The following is a 27,569-nucleotide window of genomic DNA, read 5'->3' as shown; positions in this document are numbered from 1 at the left end:
CCGCATTAGCTACCAACTATTTTGTTTTGGGAAAGAAATGGCAAGTTTCACACACATACGCGCATTCGCATATACAAACTCTTACAGATGAAGATTGAGGGCAACCGCCAATTAGCTGCTCGCGTTTAATTTGAGCAAACTTTTTTATTTGCTTTGACCTGAAAAGATGCATAATCTGTGGCCTGCCGATAAAAATAGATTTTTCTTTGTTGTTTTTGTTGTATTTAACGGGCTGAGGATAGCTGCGATTTAACAAAAGCTGTTCAGGTGCTTTCCGTCTTCAGAGAAGAGAGAGTGAGATATGTATTATCTCTCTTTTCATACTTCCCAATCCAGCTTCTTGAATTTTCTCTGCTCATTTCGAATACTAAACTATTTAAGTCAATAAATTCTATAACATTTTTCAAGATTTCATATTTAAGCCTTTTATGGCTGACTCAGTAGTTTTTTTGGTCAGTAGGTCATCAATAATTCGCCCAATGTTTTCTTCGAAGTCGTCAAACGTCTCAGACTTATGTATCTGCATAGGTATATGACTGCACAAAACCTCACAAAAATAGTCCAGAGAGATATTGTGCTCACACAAAATTGCCTTCAACAAATTAATTGCTTCGTTGCCAATATTTATGTCTATAGCTGTGTGTTGGAAGCAATGGTCGCGGGTCGCCCACATTAACATCCTCCAATGCACGAAAAAGTCAGGAATCATGGCTCTTTAGCGGCGTCATTTTTGAAGAAATATGAAGCAATAAGCTGCACTCCTAAGAAACCACCCTTTATTAAGAACTTGTTCAGCAGTTTTGTAAATTTCTTCAATGAGGTTCAATTAATTCTGCCGAAAAAAATTTTCACATCCAAAAACTTAGCTTTGAACTCCTTCCAATGAAATCGAAATATTAGCCAGGGTTTTCTCTTATGCCTGTCTGTTGGATATAACTTGTAGGATTTCTGGAATCTTAACTGTCTATGCATTGTTCATCTGAAAAATCCATTAGCTACTTTTTTATGAGCTCGAAGGCTGACACTACTTTTGGGAAAAAGGTCAAAAATTCACTCATTTTCAGAAAATGATGTAAGTATATCGAGTGTAGTCTGCAACACCTGAATAAAGCTAAAACCGGTTTATCTAAAAGAAGAACATAGCATCACACGCGGGACAGTCAAGAAGGAAGTGTTGAATTGTTTCTAGTAGGATTCCCATACCTATAGCACGGTTGCCAATAGGGAAATGGCTTATTAAAACGCCTTTAATCAAGAAGAGGCTAGTCTAGAGAGCAAAGAGATCACTAAAGCTCTAGCGATCAAACTGTTCCTAAAGGTTTTTTCGGCAGCTCATGTACCAATAGTAATCTAGCGCTGACCAAGCTCCCGCGAAGTCCAGCTATGTGGTAGTAGAACATAAGAGGACGTAGGAGCATTGACGCGCTTCCATTCTACTGACAGCAGTTCTACTGTGCCTTTCTTTGCTAGCTCATCAGCTTTACATTTGACCGCGATTCGCCTGTGGCGTGGCACCTATACCAGTCTTATCACAAAGAGACTTGATGCCATTGATAACGATGTTAAGTATTACTTGACCTGAACGCACTGTTAATGAGTACAAAGCTAATATCGCCGTTCTGCTATCTGAGTAAAAGGACACTGCTCTGGAGGAGGATTAACGTACTTAAGCAGTATTAAAGCACGAGAACTAACTTCGAAACATTGTCCAAAAATATATTTTATTATTAGGATGCAAGAATAGAGATTGTTTAATTTGAGTTTGGTACTCTCCAGTATTGTTAAATCCAGTAATGCATTCAACTCGTAGGTTTTCTTTATCGGTTTTTTAACCAACTCAGAGTACCACCCCAGCTTCATTGTAATATTTTTAGAAAAGATATTTTAAAGTCAGATATTTATCTATAATCTAACGGGGAATGGCTGCAATTGGTAAAAGCTTTCGGAAGTTCAGTTACAAACTCGCCCTAAGTGCGACCACAATTAAGTAGCTGTGCGTATCATTTTGAACAATATGTTCACTTTTCCGAACTCAAATTAAACTGATGAATATAACACTCCTTAGTAGAATTTTCTAAACCTTCTGTTTTGACATGGTGGGCTTTCAAGTGCCTACCATTACATAAAAAGAGTGCTAACATGTTAGGACTATATTTGAAATCATTGGCCATTATTTTTTCGACGACTCGATGAGACGCACTGTATAACACTTTGAGAACTTAGAAACATCTGTCCCAAAGTTAGACATTTTTCCAAACTATGCTACTCGTATATATTGGTATTACTACACAAAAAACATGGGTTTGAATTTTTCGTATGCGGGTTTAATCCACAGGAATAAGCTTTCACAGCAAAGCTCCGATATGTCATTTTTGACTATAGTTGGAAGACAACAGTGTATGCCAACAACTCCTTCCTCAGAAAAATAGTTAACCTGCCGATAAAGTAAACTACGCTTTCCATTTTTCATCCGTCAATATATCACTTCAATTACGAATATCAAAACAGAAAAAATCTCTCGAAAGTTCATTACTCCACTCGCCTGTCAATTGATATGTCAATTGATTAAATTAACTTGTCCATTGATAATGTCACAAAAAAATAAAAAAAAATGTGAAAAATTGTATTTTATAAATGCCAACCCAAGCGCAGAGAGATAGCCAATATATATATATATATATATATGCGGATGAAAATATGTATGAGCATATCTACCTACTTACGTAGAATCCTTCGATATGGAGCGAAAAGTTGAAAGTGTTAAATCATGCGTTTAATTAATCAGAAAGGTCACAAAAGCGTTTGAACTGAAAACCATTTAACAGAGACACTTTACTACTTATTTATTAGGGTGACACACATTTTTATAGGATTTAAAAGTTTTATTAAATATGATCATACGATTTCGGCGTTGCGTTGTAAGTAAAAATATTAAGATTAAAATGGATGTTTTTAGTTTCACTGCCATTTTTAAATTACAATTCTGCTTTTAGCTAGCTGTCATAGCTCCGTACTAATCATGGTTTCAGTGACTACTTCAATATCAATTTTCTTAAGGAACAACACAACTTTCCTTAAGAAGATTTACTGTGACAGTACTTACTACTAGAAAATTTTATTTGGTGGAACTTACGCCAGAAAAAGGCAACAATGTTTCAGTAATTTTGATGAAGACAAAGTTATAAAATACATACGAACCACCCTAATATTTGGCTCTGAATTTGTACATTAATCCACAGTGACACTTTTGCAAAGTCATTGACGTTTTGCTCAGCTGTCACCATAAGCACAGAGTTCCTCTATACTACTCAACGCATAGCGGTAGTGAGAAACAGCAGCGAAAGTGAAATGAAAGTAAAGACGAAAAATGAGTCGAACGTCTTCATTAAGTACACACTCGGCATATTTAATTGGATTGTTTGCTTTTGAAGTGATGCGGATTGCTTCCTTTAATTCCTGCATAATATTGTGTACTTTCGCTTTTGAAATTTGTTATTTTTTGCTTTGTGGGTGTTAAGTGTGGCAGAGATGCCTTGCCTCATTCATGAAAGCTCATCAGATTTCCTCCAAAATATATACTTTCTTCTTTATTAATATAAAACTGTGTTTTAATATTTTTTGTTTGGCTGTTCGGTGTTATATTCAAGTGGTTTAAAGAGGGACAAAAGTTAGCGGGTTGCCACCTCTTTAAAATTTTTGGACAAAAAACTGTAAAACGACACCTCTCTGTTGTATAGGTATGAACGCGAAAAAGATTAAAAATAAGACAAATTTAAATTTTTTTTTGAAAAAGTTGCCACCTGTTAAAAAATACTTTTTGAGTATAATTAATATAATAAGTAAACTATTTCAAAATATGAGAGTTGTCAAACAAAATGAGTTAAAAGCGCAATTCACTGATTTTTTTTCATAAGGTTGCCAGCCTTTTAAATTTTAGTAATAATTTTTATAGGTAAAAATTAAAATATTGTAAAAGTGTTATCCCACAAAACTTAATTGATTTATATTTATTTTAGAAATATTTTTGAAAATTTTTTAAGAGTTGCCACCTGTTAAAATATGCTTTTTGAGTATAAGTAATTTTATAAGTAAACCTAAAATATGATAGTTGTCAAACAAATGAGTTCAAAGCGCATTTCACTGATTTTTTTATTAAGGTTGCCAGCCTTTTCAATTTTGTCATTAATTTATAGAAATTAAAATATTGTAAAAGACTTATCAAACTAAACTCAAAAGAAATATATTTATTTCAGAAATATTTTTGAGATTTTTTTTTGAAAAAGTTGCCACCTGTTAAAAATATTTAAAGAACATAATTAATATAACATTTCAAAATATAATAGTTGTCAAAGGAAATGAATAGAAAGCGCATTCCACTGAATTTTTTTGGTAGGGTTGCCAGCATTTTAAACTTTTATTATAATTTATATACAGGTAAAAAATATAATATTGTAAAAGGTTTATGCAAACGAACTTAATTAAAATATATTTCTACTGGAAATATGTTTAAGCAGGGCTGCCATCCGTGAAATATTTCACATTCAACTAAATTGGTATACATTAATAATATTGCAAAAGTGGACTTCAATGTAAGCAGAATTAAGAAAGATTTTTAAAAAGACATTTTTAAACAGTGTTGCCAATTATCGAAAATTTTGTAACCAATTTAAATTTTAATTCAAATAAAGTATTGCAATCTGGCCGTAAAAAAATGTTTGAAAACAGTTTTCTACCAGACATATTTCGGTTAAGGCTGCCGGCCTTTTACAATTTTATTCAACTAGGCCAGAATAAGAAATGTTTTCTCAAAATTGTTATAAAACCAATTATTTTTGTAAGAGATTGTAAGAGATATTTTTCAGCAGGATTGCCGTACTGGCTGCACTCAATTGAACTGATAATCCAAAAGCAATACGCACTATGCATATCAATATAAGCTGAATCAGAAACAAATATTAAAAAAATAATTCTTTGGCAGGGTTGCCATATGTTTAAAAATGTATTACCAATTGAATTGATAAATAAGTGCAAAACTGCACAGTACTTATCAAACTTGGGTAGAATAAGAAAAATTGATTCAATAAGATATTTTTCAGCAGGGTTGCCATACTCGCTTTAGTCACAAAAACTGATAAATTAAAATAAATATTGCAATGAGGCTGTCGAACTAAGCTGAATTAAGAAAACTTAAAAAAAAAAACATATTTTTGAGCAGGGTTGCCATATATTTAAAAATGTTTTAACAATAGGATTGATAAACCAAGTACAAGACTGTACAGCAATCAGACTAGAAAAAGAAATATATCTACAAAATTGTTACAAAACCGAATAAATTTTGCAATAATTTTTGTAACAGATATTTTTGAGCAACAGGGTTGCCAAGCTTGCAGCATTCATTGAACTAATAAACCAAAATAATTATCGCAATATGTGTATCATAATGAGCTGAATCTAAAAAAATAAATAAAAAGATAATTTTGAGCAGGGTTGCCATATGTTTAAAAATATTTTTTCAACTAAATTACTAAACCAAGTAAAAAACTGGCTTGTAATTAATAAGCTAAGCTAGAAAAAGAAAAACTTTGCAAAAGATATTTTTATGCAGCGTTGCCATCCATGCAGATATTTTCTATACCCGTAAGCCATATGAAGTGTTGCAGCATGGGTAACAGAATCAAGACATTTACAAAAGGTGTTTTTAAGAAAAGTTTTTAGCGGGGTTGCCACATGTTCCAACCAACTTTTTTTTTTCAAAATTGTTAAAAACATTTTTCCATTTTCAACATAACAAGGGCAAATACTTGTTTTTTATCGCTCTGCTTATTGAAATCAATGTTTACTACACGCCCAGTTAATTTTCACTGCTGCAAACCGTTTTTCATATTTTTCTTCTGCGTCTTTTATTTTTCCAGTAATTTATATTTTGTTTTTATTTGTATAACACAAAGTCAAAGTGGGCCTCAGGCAAAGCTCTACACTTTATCATAAGCTTGCCTTGTATATACTTAAGTATGTATTGAAACTTGTGCCAAAATCTTTTGAAAATCAACCTTTGTTTATTCACAGCAACAGTGCGAAAACACTGAAGTGTTCAACATTTTCGCCTGCAGCGGCAACGGCATACGAAATGCATAAAGCATCGAGCGCAAAGTGGGTCAGAAAATTAAGTAAATAAATGCTTACAAGCCTTTCAGCCTGCCTAGGCACACACACATACTCACAAACATAAGTTTCATGTGTGTGTGTTCGCGCTCATGTGTAGCGCTGTCAAATATACTTAGTATACTATACAATGGCGGCATGCTCGCCCGTAACGGTACTCGGTTCGTGGTACTTAGTAGCGTGTCTGTGTCCACTGCAGGCAGCTGCCGCTTATAAATTGTTTATATTTTAGCGTAAAATACTCTGAACTCTGCGCGCTTGCACCCCGCACCTGCCACGCCGTCGTGCTTTCTGTGCACTTGCACCTTAACGGTCGCTGCTACCACATACACGTCCGTTGTTACCGTTACACTTTTGATGTTGCTTTCACTTGCAGCTGTTTTTGTATTTTTCTATTTGTTCACCTCGACTTGTTGGCTGTGTGTTTGTATGTGTGCGTGAAAATGTAAGCATTTTTTTTTGAGGAAAACAAATTGCTGAAACTCAAAAGAAAGCAGAGCAAATTATAAAAACAAAAACAACGTGTTATACACATAAGCTGCGGTGGCAGAGCATCGCATAGCTTGGCCGGAAGTTCAAAAGTCTTCTTTTATATAATATGTGTTTGTGTATGTGTTTGTTGCTGTGTGTAGGTCGCTATGGTTGTAGTCACGCCAAGAATCTCATTATACCTGGAACAAGCATGCCGACATAGAAATTTTGCGGTTTTCATTTATTTTGCGGCAATAACATTGCAGATTCAAGATTCCAAATTAAAACAAAAAAAACTTTAAAGGGAACTGAAAATGAGGCTATTTTAATCAAACAATTATATAGGACTATGTAAGGTGGAAATAAAGCACGGAAAGAAAACTTTTGTTTTTTGAGTATAACTTAGTACGTAATACTGAATGTCTACATAACCTTACACTTAAACATATTGACGAAATATTCATATTTATCTTAGAGGTGATCCTCAAGTACTTAATCTGATGTGAAGTTTTGCAGCCAAAATTTGATTAAGTGAGGTTAGGTTAAGAAGTCGAAGCTAACAATGAACTCAATTAGGCATGATTGGCCATAGGACCCTCATAAATCTACAAAGGTCGCTTGACTGATTTTGTTGTTGTTGTTGTTTTTCGTTGTTATCATACTACTGATTTTCTATTGGAAAATAACCACCAAGGACTACATACATCCTACTTCCCCTTGCTAATATTAGCTCAGGCTTAAAAAAATCTCTAAGCATTTATCTAGAAAATGCTTTGTAGAAAATCTCTCTTACTATATATACAACTTTATTTGTTTTCGAAGTTTCATTGCTATACCCATATAGTATTACAATTTACAACATTGAACTGCTTTATTTGAAATTTATCGCATTAGCACTTCTTTGTGCTCTCTTTAAAAGCCTCGTAGCTAGTCGTTCGGGTATTTTTAGAAGCGCCTTGGTTTCAATTTAAAATTTATTGGAATAGAACTCAGGCAGGAAGTGCTGTTAAGTAAGTTCTAACTGTATCTTTCAGCGGTTACCAGTTCCATATCCGCAATACAAATTTAAAATGATAAAATTCCAAAAGATCCACTTTTCGACCATTTTTTGAAGCAATTGAGTCCTTCAAGGCGTCAATCGTTTGTCTCGGGCATGTTACATGTAATTTAGGGCTATCTTTTTGAAACCAAAAGTCGTTTGCCTCAACTTTGTTCTATTCAGGCACGAAAAGGTCATTAGTCATGGCTTTATAGCATTCCCATCAACTGTAACATTATTATCGGCTTCAGTTTTGACGAATCATGGCTCCTCTAACCCAAATAGCCTACCAAAAAGTTACTCTTTGGGAATATAATGTCGTCTCAACAAAGGTTTGTGGATTATCATCACTTTAAATACGACTTTTTGTTTATTCATATATTTCTTGTTATTATTATAATGAGATCTTTACGCAAACCCGTATCAAAATTCTAGATACAAGACAGTAAATCCGAATCCTTCGAAAATAAGTCTTAAGTAAGGCAAGGAGGATACGTTATCATCTACAACAGTCAACATAACGCTGTGCCAGCCATCTAAGAAATAGGTGACGCAAAGAGAACTGGACACATATTAAATATAGCTACCCAATTATTTACATACGTGGACGGCATCACTATAATCAGCAAACACACCCATGTCCTGTCCAAAACTTTCGCTGATATTCAATGGCAGCTGGCTAAATTGACCTAAAAATCAATGAAGATGAAGCGAAATATATGACGATGTCCAGAAAAAGCAAACCCAGATCAAGAGCGAATATTTAAAAATACGCATTTGCAACTGTGAAAACCATTATTTACGAAGTCTTCGAACTCATTAGTGATAGCTCAACAAGCCTGTGTATCTATGATAGAATACAAACCGCAATCAAAGCTATCTACTCAAAAGGCAATGTAACCCGGCCCTATAAGAAACCATCATTCGACCAGTTTTGTAGTACGGAGCAGAATCATGGACGCTACTCGAATAGGACAAACCCAACCTGCAAAAGAAAAGTTATAAGAAACATCTTTCGAGCAACAAAAGATAATGGTGAGTGGCGTTTAAGGTGGAATGATGAGCTAGATCAGCTTAAAAAACGTGAAAATCGAATACGCTCTATCAAAGCTCAGCGACTAATATGGCTCGACCATTTAAAAAGAATGGACAACAAGTGAGCGTGTAAGAAAATTTTTAGACCTCACAGCATTCACCAAAAATGCAAGTGGAAAACCGCGATGAAGATCGTTTTGCAAAGTCTGTCGTAAAGTGGATTGTTACCCGCGAGATTCGATGGACACGTTTGGGCTTTTTGGACAGTCTGCTTCTTCGGCATCTCTCAGGTTTCGCTTTATTCGTTAGAGTAAATGTGGTTCGAAACCTTGCTTATTTGAATTACCGCTTCTACTGGGCGACTATGTCGACGGAATATTGGACACAGTGCGCGTTGTGCCGCACGTCTTAAAAAACACCCTTTGCAACGTCGAAGGAAACACAAACTTAGTGTGCACTATTATCGAAGTTTAACTTTAGTAAGGCTTTCGGAAAGAGTAGGATCGTGTATCTTGTACTTGAAAAAAGGATGCCTTCGTATTGAAAATCTTCTAACGGATTTACTAAGAGCAACCCGAGAGCGAATTTTGTCTCAAAATATAAACAAATCGAACTACTTTACTATCTGCTTTGTCTATTTCACACTGCTCATTTTCTAACCATGAATTTATGCTCAAACCAACTGACCAAAAAGTCTTCAGTCTTCTTCGCTTACTCTCAAGAGCTTTGCTTTGTACTAAGCAAAAAGTGCTTTCGTATTTATAACTTTTTAAAACTTTTGTTTGGCAACTTTTGTCTACTTGACTGCTTTTAAAAGGTGAGAAGATGAAAAGCAAAGGTTATTTCAAAGATGTCTGCATAGTTTTTGGCGTAGTGATGGATTTAACAAATTATTGGTTAACTTTTTGTGGTTTTTTTATGAAGCTTTTTTAGAAGGGTCCTGCATAGTATTATATTTAATTTAGTGACTTTGGTGTCAATGGTGAATTTAAATTTATGCGCAATAGTTGAAGATTGGTTGTCAAGCAAGGAGTTTAATTCGAGGAATTTTATACAAGGCATATAAAAGAATAGACAAAAAGATAGGCTGCTGAGTTCATCTACGAGAGCTGCTATATATATTTCTGGCCTAGGCAACACTAAGTGTTGCCAGGTGCAATCTGACATTTCCATTGGAAAGTTTGACATTTTTTAGCATGCAACATACCTTCAGATAGAGGCATGCCTATGCATTTCTCCCACCAGCATACATTCGATAATGCATGAACACCTGGCCGTAAAAAAGGTTTGTTCTCGTTGGATCCCGGCCAATTTGACAATTTCTCAAAAAAAGGCTCGTGTGGATTGGTGTAAAGAAATGCTGAAAAAATACGATCGCGGTGCTTCAAAAGACGTTTGTAAGACCAAGACGAGCCAAATCCAACGAAAGTTGTTCGTGGAAGAAGCACTTCGAAGCAAATGGTCGCCTGTTTCTTCGGCAAAAGTGGTCATGTGGCGACTGTTCGGCTTGAGCAACGTAGGACGGCCAATTCTGAGTAGTATACCACCATTTGTTTGCCTGAAGTTTTCGGAGAAATTCGAAAAGCGAACAAGAGAAGACGAATCATTGTGCACCATGACAATGCGAGCTCTCACACATTGGCTCAAACCAGCGCCTTTTTGACCGGCCAAAACGTCGAATTGATGGGTCATCCGCCGTACAGCCCTGACTTGGCACCCAATGACTTCTTTTTATTCCCACACATCAAGAAAATAATGCGTGGTCAACGATTTTCGTCGCCAGAAGATGCTGTTGAAGCATTCAAAAATCATGTTTTGGAGGTGTCTCAATCGGAGTGGAAAAAGTGCTTCGAAAATTGGTTTGAGCGCATGCAAAAGTATATATGTAAATCTTGATGGAGAATATTTTGAAAAACAATAAAACCATTTTCGTTGATAAATATTCCTATTTTCATTATTAGGCCAGAAATATATATAGCAGCCCTCGTAAAGTATACTAAATTGGTGACTTGAAGGTGAAAATTTAACTAGTGGTCATATTAGTACTATTAGTTAGTTAGCCAAGAATATTTACCATCTCTAATATAAACTATTTATAGAACTGTTTAGAGATATTTAAACTCTTTTATATTTATTAGCACAATATTATTTTTTCTAACATCATTTTCATCCATGGATGGAAAATTGAAGAAACTGGATCCTGGTTATGTTTTCCTCCTTGACTCAACTTTTCGCAAAACCAATACATGTGCGAATGAAAAATTCATGAAAGGTTCGACTGGGACTTTCAGTAGGGTGTTTTCTTCCAAAAAGGAAAAATGCTCTTAAAGCTTCTGAACCACCATTTCGTTTCCTGTACTAATCGGCCGATGTATTAGAAATTAAATATGCTTATTTATGAATTATCATCATTTTAGATAAAAGGAAATTGAAGTTGATTATGAGGACCGAGTTCTAGGGTTCCAAAAACTTTAGAAGTTCTGTTGAAGCCTAACAGAGCGGAAAGTCAAAGCAGAAGTCATTATTTCGCTTTCTGAGCATATGTGATTATTGCTCAGATATATTGAAAAAATTTGGGACGGCTTACTGTTAAAGGCAATGGTGCAATCTTCACTGAAATTGCTTATAGCGAACTACCATAACATATAATTATCTTATTTTATGAAGAGTTGTAGCATATAAGTTAACGGTTTCATAAATAAAAAATTTATTAGCAATAATTCAGTCAGTATATTCGGTGAGTTAGTATGCCCGTTGCCCTGAATAATGCTTGTACTAAAATAATAATTTATTAGAAATAATAAATTTGATGTAAAAATATTTTCTAAGCATAAAATATGCTGTAAACTTAGCAAGCAGGAAAGTAAATAAAAATTTTAATGATCGATAATAATTACAAACCACATTGGAAACATATGAATAAATGCAAAAGAAAAGATATGAGGTTCCATTCTAAGCACTGATATGAGTAAATTACAACTCACACACGCATCAACATCCCATGAGACACAGAAGCACAAATAAAATAAATAAATAAAAATAAATGTGCTGGCTTTTATGTCGATAAAAAGCAATCAATATTTGCTACAAACTTCTTCAAGTACTTACGATTATATTTATCATATTTTTTTGTGCGAATGTGTGCGTAGATAAATTTTAATTTCTTAAAATAAAATTGCTTTTTGATTTCATGCAGAACATGAAATGCGTTTGTAGATATGTGTATATATTATAAATGTATACATAATGTATATATTAAACATTTTATATGTATATTACAGTATTTAGGTATATATAGTATGTACGTTTGGTCCTTTAACGACGCCAACGCGTGTCTAGTGAGTAATAAACTTACAGATACTCCACTCACACACGCACTTAGATCCTATCTAAGAGCAAATAAAACATATATTTATACATATATATATTAGCGTGATTGCCAAACTCACACATACGCACAGAAAAGCGCATACATGCCTTAATTTTTATAAATGTTACTCATACGTAGTGTCGCACCGCAAGTAATATGTTTTCATCGCCTTCCACATGCATTTATGTAGCAACAACATTTATGCTTTCATCGTAAAGCATCAATGCGCGCACACCTACCTCTCCAACTACACTCCTCCGCTCACATCCTCACCTACACCCTCAATTGCCCACCCTTTCGCCATGCTGATAATGAACTCGTCAATGCGCACACAAACACACACACTAACAAACTCACAGATTAGTTGTGAGTAAGGCAGCCCCATGACGGCGTACCCTCCGATGTGCTATTAAAATTTGTGTCGGATTTTTGTTATTTTTGTGTGTTTTCACGCTTTCGTTTTCGGCTGCCAGGCAACCCACGACTGGCTGGTTGGCTGTCTGGCAGTTTGCTGGCAATTGACCATTTACTCATGCGTTGATTGTTGGCCATTATTTTTATTCCCCATTTGATGTTGTTGCCTTTGCTATTTGTGGCCTTGTTGTTGTTGTTGTGCTAAAAGTGTTTATTTAGGAATTTGTGTTGTTATTTCGGCAATTTCGCACTTGCGCTGCCAACAATGAGCGTGTGCAAAGCGCTTGCCACGAAGCCAGACTCGCGCTCAATGTGAATATGTTGCTGGGTAGGTGTGTGTGTGCGTACCAAACATATGTGTAGCTGTGTGTGTGTGCCTAAAATCAAATGGGTTTGCTGGCGGTCGTGGAGCAGGCGCACGCAATCGCCTGTAAAAGGTTGAAATGGCGTGTAGAACAACATAATAAAATGTTTTGTGTTGCGCTGTTATTGTTTTTGGGTTTGTGAGACCCAGAAGGAAACACCAGGTGTCCTATAAAGTATAGAAATTTTTAGGATGACGAGCTGGATCGATTTAGTCAAGTCTGTCTGTCTGTATATAGGTGTTTGAGGTACTAGAGTTTTTAAGATATCGATCTGAAATTTTGCACTGGTTCTTTTCTCACCAAGAAGCTGCGCATTTGTCGGTATGACCCATATCGGACTATCTTAGCATATAGCTACTATACAAACTGAATGATCCATCTCCATACAAAAACTTGATACCGGTTCTTCTATGGAGAACTTTTGCATTTGGCGAGATATCTTCACGGTATTTTGCATAGGTTGTTGTTCGAGGTAAAGTTGTAATATCCGAAGAAATTGTTCAGATCGAGTCACTATAGTATATAGCTGCCATACAAAGGGAACGTTTGGAATCAAGCGTTTGTTTGGAAAAATTTTTCATTTGGTGAGTTACCTTCATGAAATTTGGCATAGATTATCATCTAAAATAATAATGCAATCTCCGAAGAAATTCGAAAAATATCGGAGCACTATAGCATACCTCACAAACTGTTCAGAGAAAGTTCTTGTAAATCATCTCATATATATATGTGCAGGGTATTTTAGCTTCATTGCAACCGAAATTAACGTTTTTAATATTTTTGTTATTTTTTTATTTTGTTTTTTTTTTTTACGTATTTTTGGGCCACAGCAATCATTATGCGGCGCGTTGTTGCTTCGCCTGCTTACGCTAGACTGGCTTAGACGCCCGCTATTTTTTTTTCTGGTTTTCTGGTTCAACGCCTAATGCTCTGCCAGCACAATGGCTGTCGTTTAACGGTACATTTGCCGCTTTGTATCGTGCGCTTATTTGTTCACGCCGCAATCGCTTTATTTCGCATCTTTTTTGCTTTTGAATTTTGTGGGCGTAGCTTGTACGGAAAAGGAGTTTCGCCGCAGGAACATGATGCCCAAAATTGTATTACCAGAAATTTTTAAATTTTTTTGTTTTTTTTTGTGTAACTTAACCTTTTCATTCACAGCTTGCGCAGACACATACACCAATAGTAGCAATTCCATTGTATTTGCTCTGGCTAAGAACAAAGGTCACTAGGGAGCTTTCGCTCTGCGCTCAGCTGTGAAATCGCACGAAATGAAATCAAATGAAATGTTTTTCCTTTTCCACCGTGTTAGCAATGCTTAGCTCATCGGCAGCTGCTCACTGGAGGCGCCACCACACAATGTAGCACTATAATTCTATCAAATCAATCGAAATGTTTTTGCGCTGGGCATAATTGCTTGTTTGGTACAGGCGAAGGACGCTGGCTTTGTGTTGTTGTTAGTGGATTATTATAGAGATAGGTATACTGTATATGTATGTACATAAGTACATTTACACTTTTGGTGCTTGTTTCAAATTAAAATGTTCAAACCTAATTTATTGCTCCCTCAAGTGTTTGGCAGCTTCGGGGAAATTGTTGTAGCGTTGGTGGTGTTACTCAAAAATAGCTTTTCTGTTATATGTACATACATATGTATTTGTGATTGTGAGTTTTCTAATCAGTTGTCTAACGAAACAATATTATTGCCTCAAGTATTTTTTGGAAATTATTTGCCTTAAAAAGTTTCCCATACATAATTTTTTCCCACATTTGGGCAAGTTTATATATAAGTTGTTGGGATAATGAACTCATACGCAACCGACGGAGACCATTAAGGAATAACAATGGATTTACGGGTTCTAACAAAATATTTAACTTTTTATATTAAAAAAAAAAATGTTGAAAAAAGACTGTTTTTACCCGAAGAAACCCATCTAACCGCTTAATCGATATTCACTATTGTTAAAAGCCTCAAACTTATGTCATATATCTGAAAATGCCTCCTAAAGCATTCTGTGTGAAGTAGTCTTTTCGTGATTTCTGTTAACTAAGAACAGGTTTTATCGAGAACGTAACCCTGAACAAAACAAAAACAACAAAACTATTACATACGTATAGAGAGCTTGGGTAGCGTATTGACCTATTTTAAGACACAAGTGTCTCTCTGAATTTCAATAACATAACTCAGGCACTGAAGTTCACATATTCGGAATCCGTGGTCTGAAAATTACGATACGATCTCGGTCGCAATTTTTGAATGGCATACTACATTGCACAGGTTTATTCTGATAATATTATTGACTATCGATTAATATTAGTCGCAATGAATTATATGTAGGAAAAGTTGTCAAATGGAATGTAGGCGTGGTGGCAACAGCAAAAGAGTCTATGGAAAATAATATATAGGAGTATTAAAATTTAGTGGAAGCGGGTTCATCGTGTGTAGCTCACTGAAATGACAGTTGATTTGGACGAGTGAAATGACTGACCCATGTTTCACACATTGTTACATATCGACGAAAAATAAGTTTATGTTTGAACACCTCCGAAGACTGTTCCGAGTCATCAACACGTCATTGCTTTTGATCAAAAGTGCAAAGCCCACCCACTTTGCACAAATCTTTCTCATACCCAATACATGTTCAGTTGATATCTTTAGTGCGCCTACTGCCTCGAACAACATCCAGTTACTGTCATCAAAAATTATTTTGTGAACTTTTTTAACGTTTTCATCGGAAGATAACTCTTTTGGGCGTCCATTGCGTTAACCGTGTTCGGTGTTTATTTCACCACGTCTATACTGAGTGACGTCTACAATTCGTGATGGTTGATTCTCCAGTGGCTGTGTCAAGAAAATCGTTGTCAATCCAAATATTCGCTTTTACTGGTTTTGTTTCCGTGAAAATCATTATTTTTTTCAAATATTCGCGAAATACTTTTTTATTAATTTTTTCATTAAAACAAAAGTTGAGATATAATTCATAAACTAATGATCCGACAGCTGTCAAATTTGTACTTGCGCGCATCTTTTGAAGGTTATGGCTAACTAGAATCCTAGGATTTATTTTTAGTAGCGCCATCTATATGTCTGACCTGTTAGACCTTTTATGTCGCTGAAGGAATATTTCCCATACTGCAGCAATTGCTTACGGAATCTGGAATTTTGGAAGTGCTTATATCTGATTAATTTAATTTTAATTCTAAGAAATAATTCTACAGTAACACTTGACATGTTTGGAGTAACTTAAAACTCTTGGGAAAATTAAGTTCTTAAACTAAATACTCACAAAATTACATGTCTTCGAATGGTAACTAAGTAATGGCTCTGGCTGCATATTTTACCATAGGTGGTTATGAAATCCATAGGTTAATTTTCATAACCTTCTAGGAAGAGGACACTGTGTTGCCGTTCTTTTAGACTTTTACAGTGTTAACATGGCCTGACAACAACTTATTACATTTTCTATCTTCCGTGGATGAAAGAGTGCTGGAGAATTCTATGGGTAGATAAACTGCAATGCTGCTTTACCCAGAAGTGATAACAATGTAGGTGGGGGATATGCGGTTTCATAGACCAAAAATTTTGGCAGATATTTTTTTTTTGTTGGGGTTATTGGTTATGAGGTATAACTCCACTTTATGACAGGTTTCGGATAAAGTTTCTCAAATAAATGGTTTTATATGGTTCTAGGTTAAGCCCTCAAAGATTTTTTACTAAGTCCGCTACTAAAGTTATTCTAGCCTTCTTGAGGTCACAGTTATTATCAAAAAAATGCGAACTCAACTCGCAAACTTCTAGTGGATAGTAATTTACTCTCTTACGTAACTTAAATGACAGGCTAACAAAATCCCGCGCTTCAGCGAAAGCCGCCAATATCTTTGAAAAACATATTCTCTTTTCACAATAAATTGACTGTAATTCAAGTGAGTTCGCGCTTCAGACACTCTCGTTGATGAGTCGAGCAACAACTCGCTTTCAAGCCGCAACTATATCGGCTTTCCAGACAACGTTATTGCACTCCACAATTCAATTGTCGGAAATCTTTCAAAGCCGGAGCGTGTGTTTTTCGCTCTTCTCCACCATAAACGAGGCATTCCAAGCATTTCCGATAAGTGGAAATTTCTTTTCAGCAGCTGATAAGCGCTCCTCAGTGAAAACGTGAGTGTATGTATGCGTGCTTTTGTGAAGCCGTGCACACGAATACACAAGTGGCATTGGCAAATGCTTGTAATTTCAGGCCAACAGACGCCACTGCATAAATATAAAGTTACAGGCATTCCATGAATTGCGAGCGCAGTGCTTGTGATCGAACTGTTGCGCCGCAGCAACAACACTTTATACATGTTCTTTTACCACTACATTCACGCATTTAAGCCATAGAAATACAAATCGGCATATGTTCACATACACAACGAGAAATGCACACGCTTCGAATGCTTAGAAAATAACATTTTTTCCAATCAAAAACAAGCTTATGAATAAATTCCGAGTGTCATGTGCTTGTATGTGTATGTGAAAAAAGTGTGCAAAAGCATTTATTATGCTCACAAGCGTACTCAGCGCACAAATCGGCCAATTGATGAGCTATGGCGCATTAGTATATGTGATTGTTTGTATGTATATGTATGAGCAGGAATTTTCCTTTTCCAAGATTTTTTAAAATTTTCCCTTCCTCACTTACATACATTCATACGTCTGTAAGTCACAGCTCATTCGTGCATGTTACTCCTTTACCTTATTATTTAACTGTTTATTATGCGCATCTGCATAAGCATGTGTAAATATGTGTCGATATATAATACAACACAGCGTAACATAAGATAACTTAGCAATCATAACGTAACTTAACATAATCTAATATCGCATTCACATAATATTGACATAACATAGCATAACATAACATAATATAAATTAACATTAACATTAACATTAACATTAACATTAACATTAACATTAACATTAACATTAACATTAACATTAACATTAACATTAACATTAACATTAACATTAACATTAACATTAACATTAACAATTACATTAACATTAACATTAACATTAACATTACATTAACATTAACATTAAACATTACATTAACATTAACATTAACATTAACATTAACATTAACATTAACATTAACATTAACATTAACATTAACATTAACATTAACATTAACATTAACATTAACATTAACATTAACATTAACATTAACATTAACATTAACATTAACATTAACATTAACATTAAAATTAACATTAACATTAACATTAACATTAACATTAACATTAACATTAACATTAACATTAACATTAACATTAACATTAACATTAACATTAACATTAACATTAACATTAACATTAACATTAACATTAACATTAACATTAACATTAACATTAACATTAACATTAACATTAACATTAACATTAACATTAACATTAACATTAACATTAACATTAACATTAACATTAACATTAACATTAACATTAACATTAACATTAACATTAACATTAACATTAACATTAACATTAACATTAACATTAACATTAACATTAACATTAACATTAACATTAACATTAACATTAACATTAACATTAACATTAACATTAACATTAACATTAACATTAACGTTAACATAGCATAAGAGTTCAACAATATCTAACATAGCCTGTACCTAACATACCACGTTATAGCTTGTCTTGTTTTTATTTACTCAGTTCTTTTTTTACAATATATCTTTTGATTGCTGCTTAGCATATGGGTGACACCATAACGTCTTGTCTTACCTTGCTTTCCGCCAGGAAACATCGAATCATTTCCGCATTGCTGATTTTCAACATTGCCAAACAGATAATTCAATTGTGTTGTAATGTTTGCTGTACCGTTATGTTGTAAACACAAATAAATGTATGCAAATACATGCGCTTATGTAAACACATACCCTGTGTACATATGCTTTTATGCGAGGACTTTAATAGACCGAGTTCATGCTGTGTAGGTGTGCTTGCGGGAGGGCAAGCTGGGAGTATTACTATAAATATTTGAAGTAACATGTCTGAGGAGTGTGTATGTACACACATATGTATATAGACAATTTTTAAATAAAAAGCTGTTGAAGTGGCTACATATAAGTTTTGGTGGGTTTCCTCATCAATTTCTTCTTTAAAAAATGAATTTTTTGATTCAGTTTGTACGTTACATGGCTGATAAACAATATTGGTTAAAGTTTATTTTAAAAACCTCCATTAAAACTAAGGCAACTGAAGAGAATTTCTTTGTTTAGCCAATACTGCATACTGTCTTTAATATGCCTAGTATGTGTAGCAATATTAAAATAAACACTCACCAACTTCTAGTTATAGTTTAGCATATTTTGTCGTTTTCTTTGAACTGAAATCACTATCCATGAAACTATCCAGAAAGAGTTCGCAAGCCAGCCGAAAAAGTTTGTAATAAAACTTCTTTCGTATGAAAGCACGTTATCAACAAAGCATAATTATAGCGAATCATCATTTAATTATCATATTTATAATTATATTTGAGCAACTTAAATCACCCAAAGAATGCTAAATTTCTCACAAACCTCTTATTACAGCCCACAATCACACCTACTTTAACATTCCTTTAAATAATTTGACGAATTTATTCAAGTAAAAAATAGTGCCCCCAAGTATTTAGTTCCACTTAAGTGAACAATAAATTAATAACACCACCGACCCTTAATTTAATATTTTTATTTGGTAACTTGCGTCAACACAATGCGTTTACCGCATAAGCATTTAAATAGTTTTAGGTAAGATATTAAGATTAAGATAATAAATAATGGCTTATCCACGCGGATTGCGTATACGTCACGTTGTACACTTGGCTAAGTAAAATGACCATGTAAAGCGTAGAATTATATTGAATGCGTTGTTTTGTTGCTGAATTCATTATTTATTTATAACATGGTATAACAAATATTTAGTAGTTTCAACTAGCTCAATAGGGTAAGCATCAAAATTTGTGTATAAATTGTTCAATAATTATATTGTAATTACTGTATATGCTATTTGGGAATCTGAGAACTTGCGTAACAGTGCTGTCGTACCATATTTATTTATAGCTGTTTGTTTTTTTAATTGAAGAGTAGTTGGATAATATACATTTGTTGGTCTAGTAGAAGTCTTTGCTGCTGTTTGAAGTGCTGTTTAACCAAAAAATGCTGGATAAATAAAAGATTCCAGTAAAAATATTTGAAAAAAATATATATATTTTTTTATATAAAATTATATTTATAAATTTATAATTGTTTTTCTTACTTCAAAAATGTTTTCATCACAGTCATAAAACTAATTATGAAAATATGTCAACAGCAAAGCAAAACAGTCGTTTGCCGTGTATTAACTAAAATATATGGTGTGCGCCTTTGCTAAATTTTATAAATGAGGTTAAAAATTGCTTCCGTTTGGTTCATATATTTTATATGTCCATTTTTCTTTTAGAAAATTATTTGGATATACGTGGTTAGCTTGCATGAATTGATAGCTAACAGAAAATATTTTTTTTTAATAATAAAAAAATATTATGTACTTTTAGCGAGCACTCAAACCCATTTCTCATTCAGTCTGGCATCAATAAGGCGTTGAACGACACTGTATAATTATATACACATTTTATTTTTGTACAAAAATAGTTATTTTATATTTAATTTCTTAAGAGTTGGGTGTCTTCAAAAAAAAGTTTGCCTTTTTATCACAATTTTTGTTCTCAGCCTTCGTTACGGCCTTTTAAGAATGTGTATAATTAGTTAACAAATTTTTAATTTTAAAAATCCATTATTCACATATTGATCGCTAAGCAAGCATTTTTAATGAATTCTCTGGAGTGAAATGTTGAAATCATACAAATTAATTCGCGCCTCACCTACATACATATGTATGTTGCTTGTATACAATAGTCATTTAGCTTACAGTATGCCCTGGTGGGAACGTTTGTGCACATAAATCAGGAATAAATAGCAGAACTTGCTGTAATTAGCAGTTGCAAATGAATTTGCTTAAAAAACTAATTTCCCTGAGAAACCCGATTTAAAACTGGTGTGCATCTCTGCGGGTTCTGCTGATGAATTTTAATCATCAGAAAAAATACAAATTGAATAGCACATGCAACTATAACAGCTGATCATTAATCGAGCCTACCGTCAATCGAGTAGCCAGCCAGCTGTGCCAAAGGCAAAAACTGGTTACTCAATTACAATTTTTATGCACAAAATTTGTTAGTCCGAAAAGGCTACAATATTCACTTATAATTGATAAGGGGTTAGAGTTCTATAAAATGATTATTTGAAAAACCAGATATAATAGAAAATTAGTGATTATATCTCACAAACTTGTTTACAAACATATTTAATATTAAATTTTCCTACAAGCTCTTCATTCATCGTCTGGCGCCTGCACGTACAGCAATGTATTTCGTGATTTTACACGTAATAGTTCAGCATCAATACGAGCGTGTTGTGTTTTGCTACTTTCTTGCTCGTCGTTGTCATGTCAATGCTGCATTTTAATTAATCAAATTTCGGTGCGAGCATGATTCTAGTTTGCAATATTTGGTGGCAAAAAGTGCATTCAGTGTAGCGCAACAAAATGAGTTTTGTAGCATGCGAATGTTTAGGTAAATTTAGCTGAATGGTAAGCCTAGCTGAGATTAGGTGCAATTAGTTGAAATTAGGTGGTCTAGAAGGAACAGAATTAGACAGGTCTATCGACTTTTCTTGTTCTATAATAGCAAAAATTTCGTAAGCTCTCGCTTGCCTTCTAATTTCTGATATTTGTGATTGAAAACTTTTATATAGAGACTATATTCCTTAAAATGGCTTTTAATTATGAGATTATCTTTGAGTATTAGTTTTTCGAATATCCGTGTACACATGCGCATTATCCGTACTTACGGATAATTTTCGGATAACTTGGATAACCGGTTAATATGCATTTTTCCAACTATGCCGTTTACCGGATTTATAATAGCCGACTTTGATCGCATTTTTGTATATGTTTTACTCACACTCCTCAAAACTTTACAGGAAAAGGCATAATTTCTTCGAAGGCCTACTTTAGGTAATACTTCGTTCCAACTTTAAGAAGGTTTTCTATGCAAGCATTTGATTTTGATTTTCAGTAATGTATGGTTCCGACAAATGAGCAGCTTCATTCATTTCAGACGGATCTTAGAAATCGAAGGACTAGTTCGCGTATACGCAGACAGACGGACGCGGTTAAATCAAGCCAGTTCGTTACGTTGATTATTTATTATAGATGTATACTATATTTTTTAGGGTCTGGGTGCTTGTCAACATCGTGGCAAACTATACTTTCAGGGTAAAATAAAATTAATAAAAAATAGTGTAACAGCTTTACTTATCACACTAAAAATCAAAAATACAATTTATTTTGAAGTTGACGTATTATCCGTTTGTAAGCATAATGTTCGGATAAGTTGGTTACCTGACTAAAATTATTTTTTGGAACTATTCTGTTATCCGGGTATACAAAACCTGATTTTATCCCCCCTTTTGTAAAATATAAATGAATATTAGTGATTTTATGATCGAATATGATTATTTAACTTTTCATATGTGTATATCATTTAAGATATATGTATGTATAACAGAGAAGTTTACCCAGAAAATATTTGAATAAAATTATGAGTATTAGTTTTTTGACTATCCGGGTGTAAGCACGCATTCCAGATAATTTTCGGATAATACGGATTTCCAGTTAATATGCGTTTATATGACCCTGCCGTTATTCGGATAAGAAATATACAATTTTCACTCGCGTTTTATATAGTTTTCTCAAATTTTAACAGAAAAGGTAATTTTTCGATATAAAATTATCATATATGTACACATGTACGTATTCAAACCTTAAACACTTTTACCCCATTATGTTGTTATTAATGTCCATAACTAGTTGCCGATTGTCTGTTTATCTTTTGAAATATTTAATTAATTTTCACTATCCTTGTATCAAATTATATAACGGTATTTGTATAGTTTGTTTTCCATTTATATCTGATATGTGCAGATATTATATTTACTTCATTTTTGACTGCGGCTATTGATGTGGACGACTTATCCGGACGCTGTTTTTGGGCTCGGATAATCTTTTGTTGAACTTTTCGTGTATTTTACGATATCTTGAAAATAAGTATGCCAGAAATCATATGTTTTATTAAGAAGTTATTTTAAATTGAATAATGTTCTAGTAACAATAAAACCTTCTCATATGTATATCATGGCATTTGAATAGTTTGTTTCTATATATTTATAACGGATATGTAAAGATATTAGATTAATTTCGTTTTAGTGTCGAATATTGACGTAAGCAGCTTATCCGGGCGTTGCTTTTGGGGTCGGATAAACTTTTGTTGAACTTTTCGCATATGTTACGATATTTTAAAAATTAATATAACAGGAATCAAGTATCTTATTTAGAATTCATTTTAATTCGAAACATTTTCTACTAATTTTCATATTTCATTTATTGATTAATTTATTAAATTAAAGAGTGCTAAAAATTGTGTAAAAAAGAATATTTTCAACATTTTCTCATTTAAGTATTTTTTACCGTTATTAACTCTATGTGTGCATGTAAATTATATAAAACGTAAGCATTATCAACTCACTCATCTACGAAATTCAATTTAAATGTTATTTATATTTACCATAATTACGAGAAATGTGTTCAAAATGTTGCGCCAGCGCATATGCAACGCAATTAAATCAATCGCAAACTCCCAAAAGTTGACTAATCAAATTTATGCGCCCATTGCACTATATTGTAAAATATTCCCAACTAATTACGTGACATAATTCATCAAATAATTTTATTTTCATGTGCATACACATATGATTTGCTGTGCAAATTGCTTGAACCAAAAAAAACATCCTATAAAAAATCAAAAAAAAAAACCAATTGAAATTTGCAAAAAAAAAATAAATGCAACGACTCATCCGCTTTAAAAATCAACCGCTTTTTATGCCACAACAAATTGAAAACCAACAAAAAAAACACATACAAAAATACGTGCCATCATCAAATTAAATGCGCTTATTGTCAAACGAAAAAATCAAAAAAAAACATGTTGAATAAATAAATAACCAATCAACGCAACCAAACACATTGCATTGCCTTACACACCACATGGCAACAACAACAAAAACACACGTTTAACCGAATGCAACACAACATGAAAAAACTAACGCTGCACACGTATAAAAAAATAACAACAAACACATTGGAAAAACTGCCACTTATCACTAACTAAACACGCAACACAACAACAACTACACACATCCATGACCACACTCACAAAATTGCAATAACAATACCATAAATAAAAAAATAAATACGCAACACACCCTAATGCCCCCCATCAACAACACTGCGTGCGTACAGAATGTCAATGTTCTTCTTCCGCTTGCATAACCTCCAGCGCGCCGAGGAGAGCAAACGCAAAAAGCGCGTCGAACGTCAGCGCCAGCAGCAGCGTCAACGTCGCGGCGCCAAGGTGTTTCGCTGCGTCAGCGATTCCACAGGCCATCTCACGCTGGCGCCGTCACGCCTCTTCGAGAAGACACCGATGAGCCCGTCCGACAGTCTCGATGAAATCGCACTGCAAATACCCAGGTAAGCCCGCAGCGAATGTGGCAGAGAGTGTGAAAGAGCATGAAGGAGAGTGTGTGTGTTTGAGAGGACGAGAAAAAGTTGGTGCGAGATAGAGTTTATGCGTTGAAAAAAAAGCGATTTGTTTAAGGATAATATAATAGAATCGCTGTAAAAAAAAGTGCTGCGCACTCTTGTGTAAATTTTTATGACGGAAACTAAGCACTGAGCGTTTAGTTGCCACATTAAATAAAAACTACTTGCACATTTTTTATTTCTTAGCCAATAAAGTAAAGCCGAGAGACAATACTCACGAGGATAGTAAACATTTTTAGCACATTAAGTCGTGATTAGTTTTCTCGGATTATTTGAGATTTAATAAAAGTAAAACTTTATTGATATGGCGAATAGTGCAAATTTTTAGAATTTAAATGAGTGAAAGCATGCGCGATACAAATTTTGATAGATTTTTTAAGAAGAACTATGGAGTCAAGTTTCTATAATAACTATAATAGTATTATGGAAAACAGTTAAAACTCTTTCGAAATATCATATTCTATATAGGAAGATTGAAGTCTTCTGAAAATAATATAATATTAAAATGAGCTGTTTGGAGCTACTGTACTTCAGGGCTCCAATGTACAGAGATAGAGCTCTAAGAGAGAGATTTTGTTTGTGCAAAGAGCTTTCCAAAGTAAACAGGACTGGTGATGCCATCCATATGCCAACTGTTGCATTAGAATAATCTGCTGTCTTTATCGATTCTCCTGTGAGAATTTCATGACATTTGATTGATTGTAAGTGAAGTTATTGCGTTTTAAGTATCAGTATGTTTGTGTGAGCGGTGCGAAAAATGAAACTTTTGCCGAAACGTTTCAATTGATGAAAAAAGCATATGGCGATGATTGCTTATCCTGGTAGCAGAGTGCACGTGGTTTCAACGTTTTTCAAAGTGGACATGAGCCAAGCAAAATCCGTGATCACCGGAAATTCCATCGAAAACTGTGTGTGAATTCATCAAAATCACCCTAAATCATCATTGAAATTCATGGAAATGGAATTGAACATCTCCAAAACATCAATTTTTCGAATTTTGGCTGAACATTTGGGCTTACGAAAGGTGTGTGCCCGGTTTTTTCAGCACAAATTGACTGACGATCAAAAATTGCTCAAATCCAACATTCGAAGGACGATTTAAATATTTGCCCAAAAATCACATTTTAACCATTAACCATTCTCCGTATTCACCTGATATGGCACCGTGCGACTTCTTCCTTTTCGGAAAAATGCATTCGCTCATGAAAGAAAGCGTTATGTATACGTGGAGGCCATTCAAAGGCTTGCACGAGCATTTTGGCGGCCAACGAATTGAAACACTCGTTCGACAGGCTTTTGGACCGTGCAAAAAGCTGTATGGAAGCAGAAGGAGACTATTTTGAATAAAATAAATTGATTTTGCCGAAAAAACCATTGTTGGTTCCTGTTTACTTTGGAACGCACTTTTTATATTAGCAGTTGTTATAAACCATGGCGCATTTACGATCATTCTTAGTGTCTTTGACTGGTAGCGTTGTAAAATTTCAATACTTCATTTGAAAGCCATACCCCACAGCTGAACACCATATATCCACACTGATTTTAAGATCGCTTTGTATAACTTTAATTTATTCTCAAGACTTAGTTCAGACTTCCTGCCAAGAAACCAATACATTTTGTATGCCTAAATTTTAAGCTGCCGTCTCTTAACTTTGGTATCGTCTTTCCACGTAAGTTATCCGTCAAGATACATTCCAATCGAAGTGCCATTTATACATGATACATTAAGACAACAATTTTTATTTCTGGTAGTAAATGTTACGTTAACTGATTTGTCAGTATTCTCTTTAAGATTCCATTTTTTCATCCAAATTTCTATCTTCCCCAGCTCAGTTTGAATAATCATCCCATGTTATATAATCCATAAATGGTCCTTAAACCACTGAAATAGGATTTTCAACATTAGATAAAATGGCATAGGAAAATGTTTTGGGTTCTTTTTATTTGTAAAACGTCAATTCTGGGTGACACACACGATTAAAAGCCTACTGAACGTCTAGAAAACCACTTCCTAAGCAGGACTTTTATTAAATTTCTAGCGCGAGGGCATTAAAACAATAGAAACTTTAATAAATATACTTTGTTATCAGAACGAAAAAAATAAGAAAAAGCTTTTAAACTGTCATTTGGACCGAAGCCAGCAAAATACTATCACTGAATAAAAAAGTTTCCATTCGATTTCATTTTGTATGGCAGCCGAATGGTTAATAGTGGTCCAATCAAAAGAAAATTTTCGGGAGACAGACTAACTTGGCTAAAAACAACGCAACTTGTTAAACATGAACAATTTATGTTATCTACACTTTACAGCGTCTCCCGACGTTTTCCATATTGGCGAACTCTCGACTCTTTAAGGAATACATTACTATTTTTTGGTGACAATGAAAAAACTCTCTCTAGACAATAATAACTGTCAGCCCCATACGTTTTTAAAGAACCTGCCCGCCGGAGATATCAAAATTGTGAGACCCCAAGTTTTTAGAAATACTTCCCCTGTCAACACTTAGAGTCTGTGCCTACGTCCAGAGATATATATAGCAGGCCCTACGTAAGTTTAATGTTAGTTAGTTTCACTTCAGGTGATAGGTACGTTGAGTTTGGCCAAATGCAGTTCTTCCGCTGAAAATTCAAACATACACTTTTTTCTAGGTTAGTCCTGAAGTACGGTAGTAGTTCCGGCTTTCATGGAAGACAAACACTAAATTGATTAAACTTCAACGCATATAGTTACCGGACTCAGCGCTTGTATTACTTTTCCAACGTCTTTTCCACCATCCGCGTTACCACACACCCCCAACCCCCCCCCCCCCCCCAACCCATCTCGATCGCAATGTGAGCTGTAAAAAGCAAGCACTTGAAGACTTTGCGATATGCTGACCCAACCAAATTTTCAGGAATACAGTTGACGAACGAGATAAAATCGACGAATCCCTTAATACTTAGTTTTCCAAAACCTTAAAGCACCCTTCGCAGC

The 27,569-nt window shown here is 34.3% G+C and overlaps 1 protein-coding gene across 15 annotated transcripts in view; it reads left to right on the top strand.

Moving 5' to 3' along the window:
• The window catches only part of LOC105233852 (potassium channel subfamily T member 2), a 263,246-nt gene that overhangs the window by 7,651 nt on the left and 228,026 nt on the right, over positions 1-27,569 (top strand). For all 15 annotated transcript variants that reach the window (XM_049451971.1, XM_049451970.1, XM_049451966.1 and 12 more), the window contains exon 2: positions 24,330-24,523. In XM_049451971.1, coding sequence (XP_049307928.1) covers positions 24,330-24,523 — 194 coding nt within the window. The remainder of the gene's footprint in view (positions 1-24,329; positions 24,524-27,569) is intronic.

Source organism: Bactrocera dorsalis, chromosome 3, assembly GCF_023373825.1.
Source record: "Bactrocera dorsalis isolate Fly_Bdor chromosome 3, ASM2337382v1, whole genome shotgun sequence".
NCBI lineage: Eukaryota > Metazoa > Arthropoda > Insecta > Diptera > Tephritidae > Bactrocera > Bactrocera dorsalis.
The sequence above is the reverse complement of the archived record's forward strand: the minus strand, read 5'-3'. Positions and strand labels throughout refer to the sequence as shown.